At 34.7% G+C, this 16,120-nt stretch overlaps 1 protein-coding gene across 1 annotated transcript in view; it reads left to right on the forward strand.

Annotated features, from left to right (window-relative positions):
* Positions 1 to 16,120, forward strand: part of LRP1B (LDL receptor related protein 1B) — a 1,956,425-nt gene that overhangs the window by 1,617,120 nt on the left and 323,185 nt on the right. Inside the window, exon 44 of the mRNA XM_080689945.1 lies at positions 15,434 to 15,626. Within this exon, the coding sequence (XP_080546071.1) occupies positions 15,434 to 15,626 (193 nt within the window). The remainder of the gene's footprint in view (positions 1 to 15,433; positions 15,627 to 16,120) is intronic.

The following is a 16,120-nucleotide window of genomic DNA, read 5'->3' on the forward strand; positions in this document are numbered from 1 at the left end:
TCAGGCATAGACAATAGTCCGTGAAAGACTTTATGTTATAAACTCATTTAAGACAGAGCCAGAAGGATCACAGAGAACAACTGAGCATTGGAAGAAATACAGGAGCTAATACCAGAGAGACAAAAGAAACTGTCAGGTAAGCCAGAGGTGGTGGTGGCACACTCTTGTAATCCCAGCATTCCAGAGGCTGAGACAGGAGGATCACAGTTTGTAGGAAGCCTCAGATACTTAGTGAGGCCCTGTTTCAAAAGAAAAAGAATAAAAAATAGAGCAGGGGGTGTAGCTCAGAGGTCAAATGCCTCTGAGTTCCATCCCCAGACCCACAATAAACAAACAAACAAACAAATAAACAAATAAACAAATCTTATTATGTAGGGCACAACAAACCATTTTACTATTTCAAGGTGTTCACCATTTTGAGAATTTTGGTAACTCTGCTTACAAGTACAGACATTCAAGATTGTCAGACAGCTATCATTTTTATACTTTTGCTTTAACATTATTTGTTTTAAATTTATGCTTTATTACTAATCTCCTAATTAATAAGATGAATTTTAAACTAAGAGAAGTTTCTCATGCATGTTGCTTAATTTTAAAAATATAACAACACTGCAAACTTTTTAAAATTCTAAAAACCAACAGAATTTTAAAAATATCATTCAAAAAACTGATAAGTATTTGCTTTTTGAGAAAGAGAATTGTGAAGTTTGCTGTTGAAAGTGGGAATAAATGTTTGTATAATAATTATGGTTATAAAAATAAGTTCAAACTCATTTTTGTGTATGTAAATTACGCAGCAACATATTTACTTGAAAACTATGTAAAAATATATGTAGTAAATTTGATAGGCAGCCAAATCTTTTAGTTGTTTATGTTGAATTTTTAAGTTTTTAAAGTTATCTGTTGCCGGGCATGGTGGCTCATGCTTATAATCCCAGCATTCAGGAGGATGAGACAGGAGAATTGCAGTTAGCAGACAGCCTCAGCTATTTAGAGAGGTCCTTTGCAACTCAGTGAGACGCTGTTTCAAAAATAAAAAGACTGAAAAAATAGGGCTGAGTGTGTAGTTTGGAGGTAGAATGCCCCTGGGTTCTATCCCCATTACCACAAATACAAAAATAAATAAATAAATAAATAAATAAATAAATAAATAAATACTCGGCATAGTAGCAATGTTTGTAATCCCAATACTTAGGGGGCTAACACAGAAAGATCACAGGTTTGTAGCACCACCATGCCTAATTTAAAGTTATTTTTTAATTTGACTAAGAAGCAATTTTTTTTTATGTCCTGGTTACCTATCCATCTCTCTTTGCATATATGGATGTATGCACCTATCTATCTATCATCTATCTACCTATTTCTGGTTGATACTGAAGGTTGAAGCCAGAGGGTTTCCACCTTTAAGATAAACCTCCCGGATTCTTAAAAATTTTTTCAAACAGTCTCTTGTTGAAGTTACAATGTACTAACCTTGTACTTGCAATTCTTATATTTCAACCTCCCAAGTACTAGGATTATAGTCATGTGTAATCTCACTCAATTTATTATTGAAAAGCCAAGTACATTTTTAATAACGCATGCTTATGTCATTACATATACACTTTATAATTATTTTTTTTTGTTTTTGAAGTGACCCTGATGTATCTCATGGACATATATAAAATTTAATTTTATAGTTAAATAAATATTTTGGATATAACCTTCAATTACTAGTGTTTTGTCCCTTTTGCAAAGTGAGATTTTTTTATTTAAAAGAAAGTATGTGCTTTACTTTGTTTTTGTTAGCAATCATGAGAATTTTCAGAACAGTATGTTACAAACAGACATAGGGTAGAAATCTTTTTCCTCACCCATCACTAGGTTCATGCATGAGACCACTATAACAGAAAGGATATTAACAAGAGGAAAGAATGCAAATTTATCTAATAAAAGTTTTATGTTACATAGGGAACCTTTGGAAATAAAGACATAAGCCAGGCCTGGTGACACACACTTGTAATCCCATTACTTGGGAGGCTGAGTCAGGAGGATCACAGGTTCTTAACCAGTTTCAACTGCTTAGTGAGGTACTCCTCAACTTAGTGAGTTCCTGTTTCAAAATAAAGATTTAAAAAAAAAAAAAAAGGCTGGGAGTGTAGTTTGGAGGCAAAATATCCCTGGGTTCAATCCCCAGAACTGCAGGGAAAAAAAGTAAATAGACATAAGAAACAGAAAAATGTGTGTAATTTTATGGTGGATTTGGATAAGTAGATAGTTACAAATAAATGTGTGGGGAGGACCAAATGGTTTGACCCAAGAGTGTGGGCCAGGTGGAGGATGCCTAGTAAGGTCCATGTGTCCAGATTCTTCTATGTCCTGTGTAATAATCCTTTTCACTGGCTATACTGCATAAGGGTCTTATGATCTATTTCAGAAAAAGGCCAGAATATTTTTGTTGCCCTTCTTAAGGGGGAAGGTGGTAGAAGGTGAGAGTGCCCTCCATGCACCTGCTATCTCCCAAAACACCAAGGTGCCATACTTTTGGATAATGTGTTCTGAACTCTATCAGAAATTTTTTATCTCAATTCTCTCAAACAAATAACAATTATCAATTTCCTGAATTTAACTATTTTAACTTTTCAGTGTAAATCCATATATTTGTGGCACTTCTAATTCTGCACTTCTAATTCTGAAAGTAAAATGGAGTTTCAGGACATCCCATGTCCCCACCAGGTGACTCGCTGAATTAAATTACCACTGTTCAGTTTTATTTCAGGTTAGTAAATGGCAAATATAAAATAAAACTCAAAAGATTTAATAAAGTAGACATTAGTTTTAGCTCTAAACATGGATTTAATGATATGGAAAATATAAGAATTTGAAAATACCTTCAATCTCCCTAAACGTTTAAAATACTACTCTATAGTTTTCAACACTTCTTTAAAATAGAGGCGAGCACCTTCACTGCTATTGCTGGGTCATATGGTTGTTCCATCCCTAGTCTTCTGTGGAACTTCAATAATGTTCCCTAGAGTGGTTGTATATATTTACAATCCTACAAATTGTGTACAAAAGTTCCTTTTTTCTCTTATCTTCACCAATATTTATCATTGTATATATTCTTTATTTCTATTATTTAACAATTCCTAACATTTCATTGTAATAATTATGGCTACTATTGTTTTATAAAGATGAAGAAGGTGAGTGAGAGTGAAAATAAAAGAAACCCCAGATCTCCTAATAACAGACACTGCTAGATGAAAGTCCACACTTTCTGACACCAGAGCCCACGCTATGGTTTGTATGTGTGTGAATGTGACCCTCAGAGGTTTGTTTGTTGGAAACTTGCTAACTGGTATGATGGTGTGGACCCTCCAAGAGATGGGTCGAGTGGAAGATCATCAGGTCAATTGGGGGCCTGGCCTTTGAAGGGATTGTGGGACCCCAGCCTCTCTCGATTTCTCTTTGTGGCACATGGTCCACTCAACCCATGTCAGCTTCTGTTAGTTATGATGCTGTCTTCCATTTACCATAAGGTCCTCACCTGAGCTGAGCCAATACTGATAACTCACCACTGAATCTCCAAAACTGTGAGTCATGTAAACCTCTTTTTTTATAAAATTATCTTGCTTCTAGTATTTCATTATATCAATGAAAAATGAAGTAATGTGCCATGCCAATAGTCCTAGGGTATGCTGACTTTTCAAATGTATTAAGTGAAAATTACCTTGCTTCTGACCTTTCTCTTGCTACTTTTATTTATACATACACATCCACTAAAAAATACATATTCATGCATACATATATTCATTATTTTTTCAGGACAATTTTAAATATCTTATAAATCTAAAATAATATTCAATTTTAGTTTCAAATTCTTTGAATCTTAATTTGAAAGATGAAAACTCATTTCAGTATGGCAAGGTCACAGGAAGTTTTTATTTAATATATTTTTCTTTGACTAGCCCTTTACTTTTCTGTTAAAATATTAAGAAGACAGTCGAGTTGTATTTAGCCAATGATCTAGAGAGTGACAACACTGAAATATTTATTAAAGGTATGACGCTGAGTAAATCTTGTCTATAGTCTCCAGAGAAACACATATATTAGTAATACCATTGTATAAAAGAAATATTTTGTCCTGCTACAATAAGCAATAAAAGAACAAAGCTGATTTCAGTACTCATGTAAATACATACCTTAAAACAGGATTAGCAGCAGTAGAAATAAACCCAGATAGCACAGGGATATGTTATAAATTGCTTATATTTTCATTATTATATTAGTAAATAATTACTAAATATGAAATACATTTTTGGCATGAAAACTTCAAAAAATAAAAAGATCCATTTCCTGGTTTCAGTCTTATCAGGGAGATTGATAAAAACAGAAGTTCTTGTCATATCCTCTGATGAAGGTTCAAATTAATGAATGCAAACATTGTTTTCTTGTGCTGAGGAAGCAGCCATTCTCCCTTGGGAAGCTGGGAATTTATTTCCAAAATAAGTTTCTCTGGAGTTTGGCCCCACAGTGAATATTTTTGGGGAAAAAAAATTAATGCAGAAGGAACTCATTGAAAACTATATCTATTTTTTTTATATTTACTCTTTTTTGATACTGCTCAACTTATTGATCTCAAACTGTCTGACTACATATAGCTCAGAATTTTGGATACCCTGTAATGTTACTAAATTTTAAAATAGGTAAAGGCAAGAAAATTAAATCAGGCAAACTTGTCCAAATCCTATTTGAGAGTGACCGTAATTTAAAGAATATTATTTTTTATTTCTTCTCATTAGCTTATTATATAATTTAAAGATTTATTATTTCACCCATTTTCCTTGGAAAAAGAGCAATTGCTGATTCATTGTTTTGTAGCAATCTCATTTTACATGGTAGGAGACTGAGTCCCAAGAAACCAAAACAGTTATCCAAAAAAAAAAAAAAAAAAGATCTGGAATAGAGTTCTCTCCTACTCTACTCTGGCATGTCTTCTATCTACTCTTTTGCACCTGTTCTTTTCTCCACAAAGCTTTTAACATATATCATACCTGGCTCCTCTGCCCTCTGCCTTCTAGTTGAGTATAGTCAATAGAGAAATCAGGGTGAAAATGTATAAAATCAATGTAATTCAGCAGCTGCTCTCAAGGGAACGCTTCCTTCCCAGTGCTAGCAATCACTCTATCCCATTGTCCTTGCAGGCCTAAAGAGGGCAGTGGTTCCAAAGGCCTCCACAGTTTCTTATGGTTTCCCTATACTTCCTCAAGGGTCTCTCAATTAAGCCTTCTGCAAGTGATCGTAATCAGAGCATCTAGCTACTTCCTGCTTCTAGATTAACTGCTAAAATATCTGCAATGATATGGTGGTTTTCTTTCTCTTTCTTTTTTTCTTCCTTTCTTTTGTTCTTTCTTTCTTCCTTTCTTTTTCTTTCTTTCTTTTTTTTTTTTTTTTGGTGTGTGTGTGTGTGTGTGTGTGTGGTGCTGAGGTGAGGATTGAATCCAGGGTTATTCTACCTCCAAGCTATATCCCCAGCCATAGTTTTTATTCTTTATTTTGAAACAGGGTCTCACTAAGTTGCAGAGGGCCTCACTAAGTAGCTGAGGCTGTCTGCAAACCTGGATCCTCCTGTCTCAGCCTCCTAATTACTAGGATTACAAGCATGTGCCAACATGCCTGGCTGATATGGTGGTTTTCTAAGAAGCCCAGAGTAACAGAAACTTAGGCCTTTGTATTTGCTTTTTAAAAGTGAGTGTTCCTGCCAGGCGTGGTGGCACACGCTTGTAATCCCCGCACTTAGAAGGCAGAGACAGGAGGATCGCACTGGTTTGGAGCCAGCCTTTCTGGCTTAAGAGACCCTGTTTCCAAATAAAAGAAATATAAAATAGGTCTGGGAGTGTAGCCTGGAGGTAAAAGGACTTCCAGGAACCCCAGTACCACCAAAACAAACAAACAAACAAACACAACAAAAACAAAAATAAATAAATAAAAATTAGTGTTCTGGATTGTATCTTTAATATTCCTCAAAGGCTTGTGTTTTGGAGACTTAGTCCCAGTGCAGCAAGGTTTAGAGGTGAAACTTTTAAAAATTTAAGGTTGCCAGGCATAGTGGCGCACATTTGTAATTCTAACATTCAGGAGACTGAGACAGGACCTGGAGATAGGTTCCTTCTCCAGTACCGCAAAATAAATAAATAAATAAATAAATAAATAAATAAATAATAAAAATAAGAAAGAAGGAAGGAAAAGAAAAGAAATTTAAGGTATCATGAGGGCTGCGACCTTACTTATCAGTAGATGAATCCATTTGATAGACAAATAACTTGAATATACCACTGGGAGGTGGTAGGACTGTAGGTGGGTGGGGCATGGTTGGAGGAAGCGGGTCACTGGGAGAGTGCCCTCAGGAACTGTATCCTGCTCCTGGCCCCTTTCCTCTGTTTCTGCTTTTCAGCTGATCCACACCCTCCTCCCATGTTTCTGCCTTGCAACCATCCAGCAATGGACTGAATCCTCTAACACTGTGAGCCAAAATAAGTTGTTCCTCCCTCAGGTTATATTTCTAAAGTGTCACAACAATGAAAAGCTAACACAGTGAGTTATCTAGAGCACTGATTTTTCTGTTTGAAGAGTTTCTGAGAAGACCAACAGAAGATTTCGTGTTAGGAGACATTAGCAAGTGTATGTTTTCCTTTTTAAAAAGCACAAAAGATACAGCAGAGAAGTCTCATATGCGATTTCTTTGAAGTTTGTTATTTTCAAATGTGTTTAGACATTAATGGCATTTAGACATATTGTATTTGTTCTATTCATTCCCTTAGTAAAGTCAAACATAATCATCTATTCTGATATTTAATGTTGCTTAGTGGTAAGTTACTGGTTTATCACATCACTGTTCTTTCAAGGGTAAAGCAACTTCAACTGCAACTATCACTTTGAATCTGTGACACTCTGTGTGCCTAGCCACAGCAGGATCCAGGGTATAGTTTCTTATATTGATCATTTATGATATTATCAAGAAGGGAATCAACCAGTGTGTTTGGGAAGCCTCCCTTCCATTTCCTGGATTTTAAATAGTTTGTTTTACAATTTAACATCTGGGCATAGTAAATGTGATGTTTGCCTTATTAAACTGAGTACTTTTGTATTGCTTGACGGGATTCAGTGCTTCCACCAAGAAACTACCAGTGAAGTGTCAAGATGCAAAAGGCACATGACTTGTGACCATGAGTTTCTGACACATAATTTTTAAGTCCAAAAGCATCACCATAAAACCAACCTAACTGCTTATCTATGAGGATACATGTGAGATTAGGTGACTGCATCAAGACATGTGTTTTCTGAATGAACATGAATTATCATTTTGAAACATCAACTATTTAGAGCCCAAGGTTAATGTGACTCAAAATTATGTCCTAATGGTATACTGCTGTACAACATAGTGGCAAAGATTTGCAACACTGGCGATCAAGATGCTACCTAGATTTGCCAAGTGTGGAATTTGTGAACTTTTGACAAAATAGTTTAACATGGAGACAGGAATGTGTAATTAAACTTTAATCAGAAATGAAATGGCTTGGGATGCTTTATTCTTAGTGGCATCTATTAAAGCAACATACATATTTATAAACTCAGTTTAATATTACTTTTTCCTCTTTAAATGTGTCAGCAGAAATTGAAAATTAAACTACTAGACTCAAGCAGTGTTAAAATTTTTAAAAAGTTGTTACAATGGACTTTTTGTAGTAACGTAGGAAAATTTTCTTTTCCATAGGACTCCCTAGGCATAAAAGAATGAATGTTCCTATTTGTATATAACTGCTAAAACTGCCATTCTTATTCAATCAAACTATATTTATTGTCAGCTTTGTCTAAATATGATAGAGTAAATCAAAGAAATTACTACTCCCTAACTTGAAATGGTAAAGATTTAATAATCAAAACAGTATAGCATATACACATCTACTATTAAATCACAATTTTCCTAGTCCTTATTACGGAGGCAAAATCCATACATAAAAATGAATACATATCTTGGGTTTTATAGAACTAAAATAGTTTCAGATCACTTAAAATATCTGTTACCTTTGGATGTTCATATAAATTTTTTCTTTTTTATTCTTTTCTTTTTTTGTGTGTGTGCTACTGGGGATTGAATTCAGGGGTATTCTACATTCAAGCTGTACCCCAGACCTTTATATTTATTTTGTTTTGTTTTGAAACAGGCTGTCCTCAACCTGAATTCCTCCTTTTTCATCCTCCTAAGTACTGGGATTACCTGTGTGCACCACCACACCTGGCTAATTATATAACCTCTTTAAGGTTCAATCCTCACTAGTAGGACACAGATTAAAATAATATCTACCACATGAATTAATGTGAAGTTAAAGTATGTGTTTTACAATACAATATAAGCATTATAAAATGTTAGCTCCTTTTTGGTGATAAAACACAGTAAGTGAAAAATGAATGAATAAATGCCCCATGGATCACGGTAAGACATGAATTATGGAGTCCTTCATTTCTAAATACTGAACTAACAATTGTTTCCACCTTCACCTTTCTCTCTTGCGCAAAATATCAAAAGTGTTAGCCTTTGTCTGGACAAATGCCAGTGATCTCAAGTGGCCTCCTTGTGACACTTTTTATTGCTATCTTATCTAGTTTCTATGCCAGAAGCAGAATAACCTTTAAAACCACAAACCAGTAGCAACATCAGTCTATCTTAAAACCTGAATAGCTGACCATTGTATTTGCCATAAAACAAACTCATAAACTTGGCTCCGAGATGGAAGGCCTTGCACTTCAGCCTCTACTGCCTCCCTCACCAGGTGGCTCCTTTTAGGTGCTTTTCCCCAGAAGTCTGAGACAGTCATGTTTGGCCCTTGGGTGGTTTTCCAGCACTTCCTGCTCCCTGTTCTTCTTGGTGTTTATACCATGTATCTATCCCCCACCCAAAGCCCTTCTTTCTTCCTTCCCTTTCCTACTTATTAACTAATCTCTCCTTCTTTGAGTCCAGAGCTCTTCCTGACAATACAGAGACACAGAGCTTGACAAATCATGTTCATGTAGAAGAGTAGCAAAGTTGGTGAAGGAGAAGACAGATGGGAAAAGCCCTAATTCAATGTTAAAATGCTTCTCTTGAGTTACAGTTTTCAAAACAGATTATTGAAAAGCCTTAGCACAACTAGACCCAAAGGGCAGGTGCTTGGCCAAGGCCTCAACACTCAGAATGCCTGAAATGTGGCTTCTTCCTGTTATCATCCTCCACCTTGAGCCTGGTTTGCAGGGCTAACCTAGAGCAGCCACCTGGTCCCCATTCTCTAGCAACTTGGGAATCTACTGGAAAATAAAAGGTCATTGAAACTATACTATTTGGGAGTAAGTTGTAAATGCAGTTTGTCAATCACGGGGCAGAACCAGAAGCTAACTAGGTTAACAATCATTTATAATAAAAAAATTTCACTTTATATCCCCCCATTCATTCTTCCATGTTATGCTAACAAATTACCTATTACTATTTCTTCTCTTCTTACTAAAGCAATACTATAGCCAGAAAGTTGGAATGAGTGAGAAGGGTATGCTTATCCCATTTGCTCTGGCAGAGAAGTCTTATTAGCTCATTTTTTGGTTTTTTTGTGGTACTGAGAATTGAACCCAGAGGCATTCTACCTCTGAGCTACATGCACATTGTGGTTTCTTTTTTTAAAACAAGACCTCACTAGGTTGCTGATGGTCTTGGTAAGTTGCTGAGACTGATTGAAAACCTAAAATTTTTCTGTCCCAGCCTGCCAACTACTGAAATACAGGAGTGCACCTGGCTCCATAAACTCATTTTTAAGTTAAAACAAAAGCATACATTCTAATATAAACTTGTGAAGAATAATATAAAATAAATATGCACTATTTCAAAACAATGAACATTATCTGATTGGTAAGAGTATTTCATTTTTACATTTTTCTCTGTTTTATGATTCCTGCAACTCAAAGTAGGTCACCAAAGCAGCAATAACATTACCTTGAAGGTTGTTAGAAATGTATAATAGCAGGTTACATCAAGACTCACTAAACCAGAATCTGAATTTCGACATCTCCAGATAATCTTTATGCACATTAAATATTCTAAATATTGTTCTATAAAAGAGAAAATATTTATATACTAGGAAAATTTGAAGAATTTGCTTTAATAATAGGGTAATTAGCACTTAATTTGGAATGAATGAGGCAGGGCTTGGGGAAATCAAGAAGATGACATTGTTAATTATTTTATAATAATTTAGAATTTGATACAGGATGCGTATGAGCGATGGAACATATTTTGTAAATTACCATATTTCTCAAGTTATATATTTTTCTAAATGAAATTCAGTAGTCCATAAATATTTTAGCTATAGAATGTATTAATTCCTAAGAAGGCAATATGGAACACAAAGAGAGGAAATTATTTAGAGACAGTATATGATAGTTAACAATATAAACCCTGGGTGTAACTTTGTCAACTTGACTAAATGTTTACTTTCTCTGCTCCTAAAATTTTGGATACACATAAAGATCACATGTTTCTCCCAGTTTACTGATAAAACATTTGTATTAGTACCTGGCATAAGGTGCACTTTTAGAACTATTAGCTTTTATACTTTAAAGTTATATCGTATCAAATTCCTTCCCCCAATGGTAATGAAGTATATCACTTTTGACAACCTGCAAAATCTCTCCAGTATCCTATGCTCCTTTATCTATGCATAAACTTGGTAATAACCCCTGTCTCATGAAATGATTTGAAGGGTTCAATGAGGTAACACTGATAAGTACTTACTATGCTTGAATCATAGCATACACTTTAAATTTGCATTTGATTTTCCAAATGTTTATTACTTCATAACCATTTCTGTGCAGCTAACATTCCTATAAGATTTCCATTTTCTTTATTATTAGCTTTTCTCTGTAACCAGTAATTATTTTTGTTTGTAATATTAACAATGAGGCCAAAGCATAAAATTGATACATTAATGTACACAAAGATATTTCATTGGTTTCTTAATTTGATGTTTATATAAAAAAGAATGCCTTTAGAATAATTCTTCAGCCAACCAATGTCAATCTCAGCACCCTGTGTAAGTAAAAGGGAGATGGAGAGAGAGCCAAGGGAAAGCTCACCAAGTGCTGTATGTGTGCATATCACTAGCAACATGATTTACATTATGATGTGAGACTATAATGCACCAATGAAAGTGCATTAAATAAAAGAATTTCTCAGGCCAAAAAATCACAAAAGTTAATATTATTTACATATATATGAATACAAATTCATATATAAAACTATGAAGTTATTGAAGCAGGTTTTTATCAGGCCCATCATAGAGATGCTCAAGATAAAATTCAAAACAGTGAAACATCTTTTCTCATCTGCTCTGTTAAATAAAACCCAACCAGTGTTTGCACATAGTTGTTCTGAGGTCCAGTTCTGTGGCTCATCCACTGCGGCAGTGAATTACAAAATGGAGATCAATGAGAATCTGTAGTTTTAAACCAGCCCTCCTGCTTAGGGGGCTGGTAAGGTGTGGCCCACTTCTTCATGACTGCCATGGTATCTCCATTCATGCATCTGTCAGAAGGAGGAAGGCACAAATTTCTTCTAAATAAAACCAGATAAACTACATCAATGCCTTTAAAGATGTCTTTGGAAATTTCTGCAGACTCAGGGGCAACTTCATATACATTTCTTTGGTATATTTGAAATGTATAATTCTTCCCTCCTTTCCTCCACATCTTTTTCCTCCTCCTCCTGTGTGTGTGTGTGTGTGTGTGTGTGTGTGTGTGTGTGTGTGTGTATTACTGAGGATTAAATGCAGGGATGTTCTACTACTGAGATAAAACCCCAGTCCTTTCTTCTTTTTTCTTCTTTCATTTTTTTCTTTAATTCTCAACTTTTTAAAAAGCAGTGTTTCAGGTCTTGCTAACTTGCTGTGGCTGTCCTGAAACCTGTGATACTCCTGCCTCAGCATCCTAAGTATTAGGATTATAGGCATGCATCACCATGCCCAGATAATTCACCGACTTTCTAAAGAACTGAGTGGAACTCCTTGGCAAAGCTACCTACAGTTTAGGTTTAGAAACGACAACTCAGTAAAACTACTGAAAAATAAGCATATCTATTTCTGCTATATCATATCCTCCCAAACCCACTTGCAGTCAATGCTTGTTCTTACTTCTAAAAGTAGTTTTGAGAATTTTCTAGTCTTAAATTAAAAGTATAACTAACATACTCTTCACTTTTGTTAGTTATATCTCAGGTATAACGAACATATACTGAACTACACACATTAAAATGTTAAAGAGTTTTCACAAACATCCACAAATCCTTCATGATAATGATAATATTAAGCATAATTCATGACCCCCATAAGTGTCTTCATTTATCTTTTTTTCACCCTACTACTTCCCCTCTCTATCCCCAGGGAACACCCAGTTTGTTCAGTAGAAAGTAGGTTACATCTTCTATGAATGTATTTTTTTCCCACCTCTGTCATTCTGCAGAATTGTCCTGTAGTCCATCCCTGTATGTCCATGCAGTTATACACATCAGAAGTTCATATCCTTGTTTGCTCAGCAGCATGCCATTATATGTGTTGAAGAAAAAAATTATGACATTTATGAAAATGATAGGGAACACTTTATTCAGTACTGTTTTAATAGACACAGGGACTATGGTAATAGGATTTTGTTGAATGGGTTCATCTGAACTCTGAATACAACCAGTAAGAGAAAGAATTTATAGCATAGGATGAGAAATAGAGATGAAATTTTACCAAATTCAAACGTTAGGGATAAGGGAGGATTCGAGGTAAACTAACTTAATAGGATTCATGCTGAAAGTAGCTCAAGGTGATCAAACTTCATCATGGGATATAAGAAAATGAAGAATTTTATCAAATATTTAGGGTGACCAGATATCAAGGGTGAGAAATTCTGGCTAAATTCTTTTAGCAGAAATTTTGCTAAAACTGGGTCCTTGAGGACATGCCAAGGGCAGGATCTAGTTAGAAAAGAACTCAGAGGAGCCTGACTATAGTCTGCCTAAGGAGAGAATGTTTGACATATGAATATATTCAATTTGTTTACACGTTCCTCTGCAATAGATGTTTCAATGGTTTCTATTAGCTCCTATTAAAAATAAATTTGGTGTGAATGTTTGTATACAAATATTTATATAAATGCATGTCTTCATTTCCTTGGGTAAATGAATATCAGAGGATAAGCAGAGATCACTGACTAGCTGTGTTTATAACTTTTTAAGGGAATGTGAATTTTTCTCAAAGTTGATTATACCACTTTATATTCCTACAAGTCTCCCCACATCCATATTCATCTATGGTATGGTCATTTATTTTAGTCTCAGTTCTTCTAAAAGTTATCAATATCAATGAGATTTAAATATATTTATTTGCTATGTATGTGTCTTTCTTCATCAAGTGTATTGTTTAGTGGATTCTTTAGTAAAGTAGCTTCTTTATTAAAGTAAAATTTTGCCTATTCTTTAATTATAGTTTTATTTTATTATAGAATTTTGAGATTTCTTTGTATACTGTGGATACACGTTCTTTTTTGTTACATTTATGATTTGCAAATTGTTTCTCATATTTTAGGCTTTTCTTTTTTCTTATTGATGCACTGCAGTTATACATCTTAATGGAGAACAAGATGGTAGAGTCATGCATGCACAAAGCCCTCAATTAGTCCTTACCCAAATCCCACCCCATTGCCTCCCCCTCCCTCCCTCTCATGTTTGGCTTAGTGATTGACTTTGATGTTTGATAATCTACATCATGTACATTAGGGAATTCCCATCTTCCCTCCTCCCATCTCCCTCAGTTAGGTTGCCTTATTTGCTCATCTATAGTTTCTCTTCTTCATCTAGAGTTCCTCCAGTGACCCATTTTCTCCCTAGCTTCCGAATATTAGGGAAATCATCCAAGTCTCACTTTTTGTGACTGACTAATCTCACTTAGCATAATGTTCTCTAGTTCCATCCATTTTCCTGTAAATGCTGTAATTTTGCTTTTCTTTATGGCTGAGAAAAATTCCATTGTGTATATATCCCATAGTTTTGTAATCCATCCATCTACTGATGGGCATCTTGGGTGGTTTTATAGTTTGGCAATTGTGAATTGTAGGGCTATGAACATAGATACACATGCATTAGTTTTATAGTTTGGTTTCCTTTGTTTTGGGTACATACTCAGAAGTGGCATTGCTGGATCATATGGTGGTTTCGTTCTGATTCTTCTGCGTATCCTCCATACTCTTTTCCAAAGAGGTTGAACTAATTTGCAATTCCATTAACAATGTATTAGAGTTTCCACGTCTCCACATCCTCACCAATATTAGTGATACCAGGAGTTGAACCTAGGATGGGGATCTTCATCTGAGCTACACTACAAGCTCTATTTTATTTATTATTTTAAAGCAGTGCCTCAACAAGTTCCTGCACACTGGCTTCACATCTGAAATACTTTTGTCTCAGGCACCTAGCAGTTTTAAATTCTGATGAAGCTTACCTTACTAAAAATTAATAAATAATCCTCTTTTGGTTTGTACCCCCAAATCATTGTCTAATCCAAGGGCTATATTTTTTTTCTAGAACTTTTTGAGTTTAATATAGATTTATTTATTTATTTATTTATTTATTTATTTATTTATTTATTTATTTATTGTGGTACTGGGAGTTGAACCCAGAGACAGTATACCTCCGAGCTACACCCCAACCCTATTTTTTTTATTTTTTATTTTCAAACACATTCTCACTAAGTTGTAGAGGGCCTCACAAGTTGCTGAGCCTGGCCATAAATCTTCATTTCTCCTGTCTCAGCCTCCCAAGTACTGGGATTACAAGCATGGACCACCACACCCATCTAGATTTTATATTTAGGTTTATTATCTATTTTCAGTTAATTTTACATATAGGATAGGGTTTTCTGCACAAGCATATTCAGTTGTTCAAGTAAATTTTTTACAAAAATCCCTTTTTTTGGTTTTTGTACTTTTGTCAAGAGTTAATTTTAATACCTATTGGTCTTTTTGTGAGTTTATTCTTATGTTTACTGATATATTTGTCATTAATTTGCCAAAGAACATCTTATAAATACCATTTTATAATATCTGAAATAAAGTAATGTTTCTAAAGAAATTAGAAATTTGAAAATCCTGGTTCAAGCATTTTTGTGTATAAGAGATACTCAACCTATACACTTAAAATATAAACTAAGCCATGGCAAACACTAGAGATGAATAAACATTTCAAGTAAACTCTGAAGCATATATAATGAAATATAATTTTAATCTGATGATTTCTACTGAATATTTACAATTAACCTTAATCCCTTATTTCTGGGAGTAAAAATGAATGTGGAAATGTAAGGACATATCTTTATTGTACGATTATAATTTATTTCAGGTGATTGTCAAATCTGGGCCAGGGACTTTCCTCAGTCTGGCAGTTTATGATAATTATATCTTCTGGTCAGACTGGGGAAGAAGAGCTATTCTGCGCTCCAACAAGTATACAGGAGGAGACACCAAAGTTCTTCGCTCCGACATCCCACACCAGCCAATGGGAATCATAGCTGTTGCTAATGACACCCATAGCTGTAAGTTACAATAAGAAAGTTATTTTCTAATTTTAGAATCTCTCAAAAATTATCTATGTTTTCTAGTAATACTTGGTTGGAATTTGTTTCCTCATAGTTCTTAGGGATGGGGCTTGGGATTTAACTATTCAGTATACTGCAATTCTCTGAGATGCTTAAGTAACTTCTAGAGTACTTATCGCTTGAGGAACAATTAATTTTTAATTATTCATTTTTTGGAATTCTATTCCAAGTTCTCCTACTCTTCAACTCTTTGAATATTCAAACTGAGCTGTTTCCAGGACAGTGGTACTTCTTGATATGCTTTGCATTTGCGCTTAAAGCTCTTCCATTGCTGTAGTACTTACACAATTGCCCTCTGTTGTGTCAATGTGGTTTCTAGTGGGACTAGATCATTTGATGTCATAGTATCCTTGACAAATAAAGTAGAAAGATGGAATGATTTATGTTATGCCTTTTTCTATTACTGTTATGCATTTTTCTATTACTGTTAG

This window comes from Muscardinus avellanarius (genome assembly GCF_963383645.1).
Source record: "Muscardinus avellanarius genome assembly, chromosome: 2".
Classification (NCBI taxonomy): Eukaryota; Metazoa; Chordata; class Mammalia; order Rodentia; family Gliridae; genus Muscardinus; species Muscardinus avellanarius.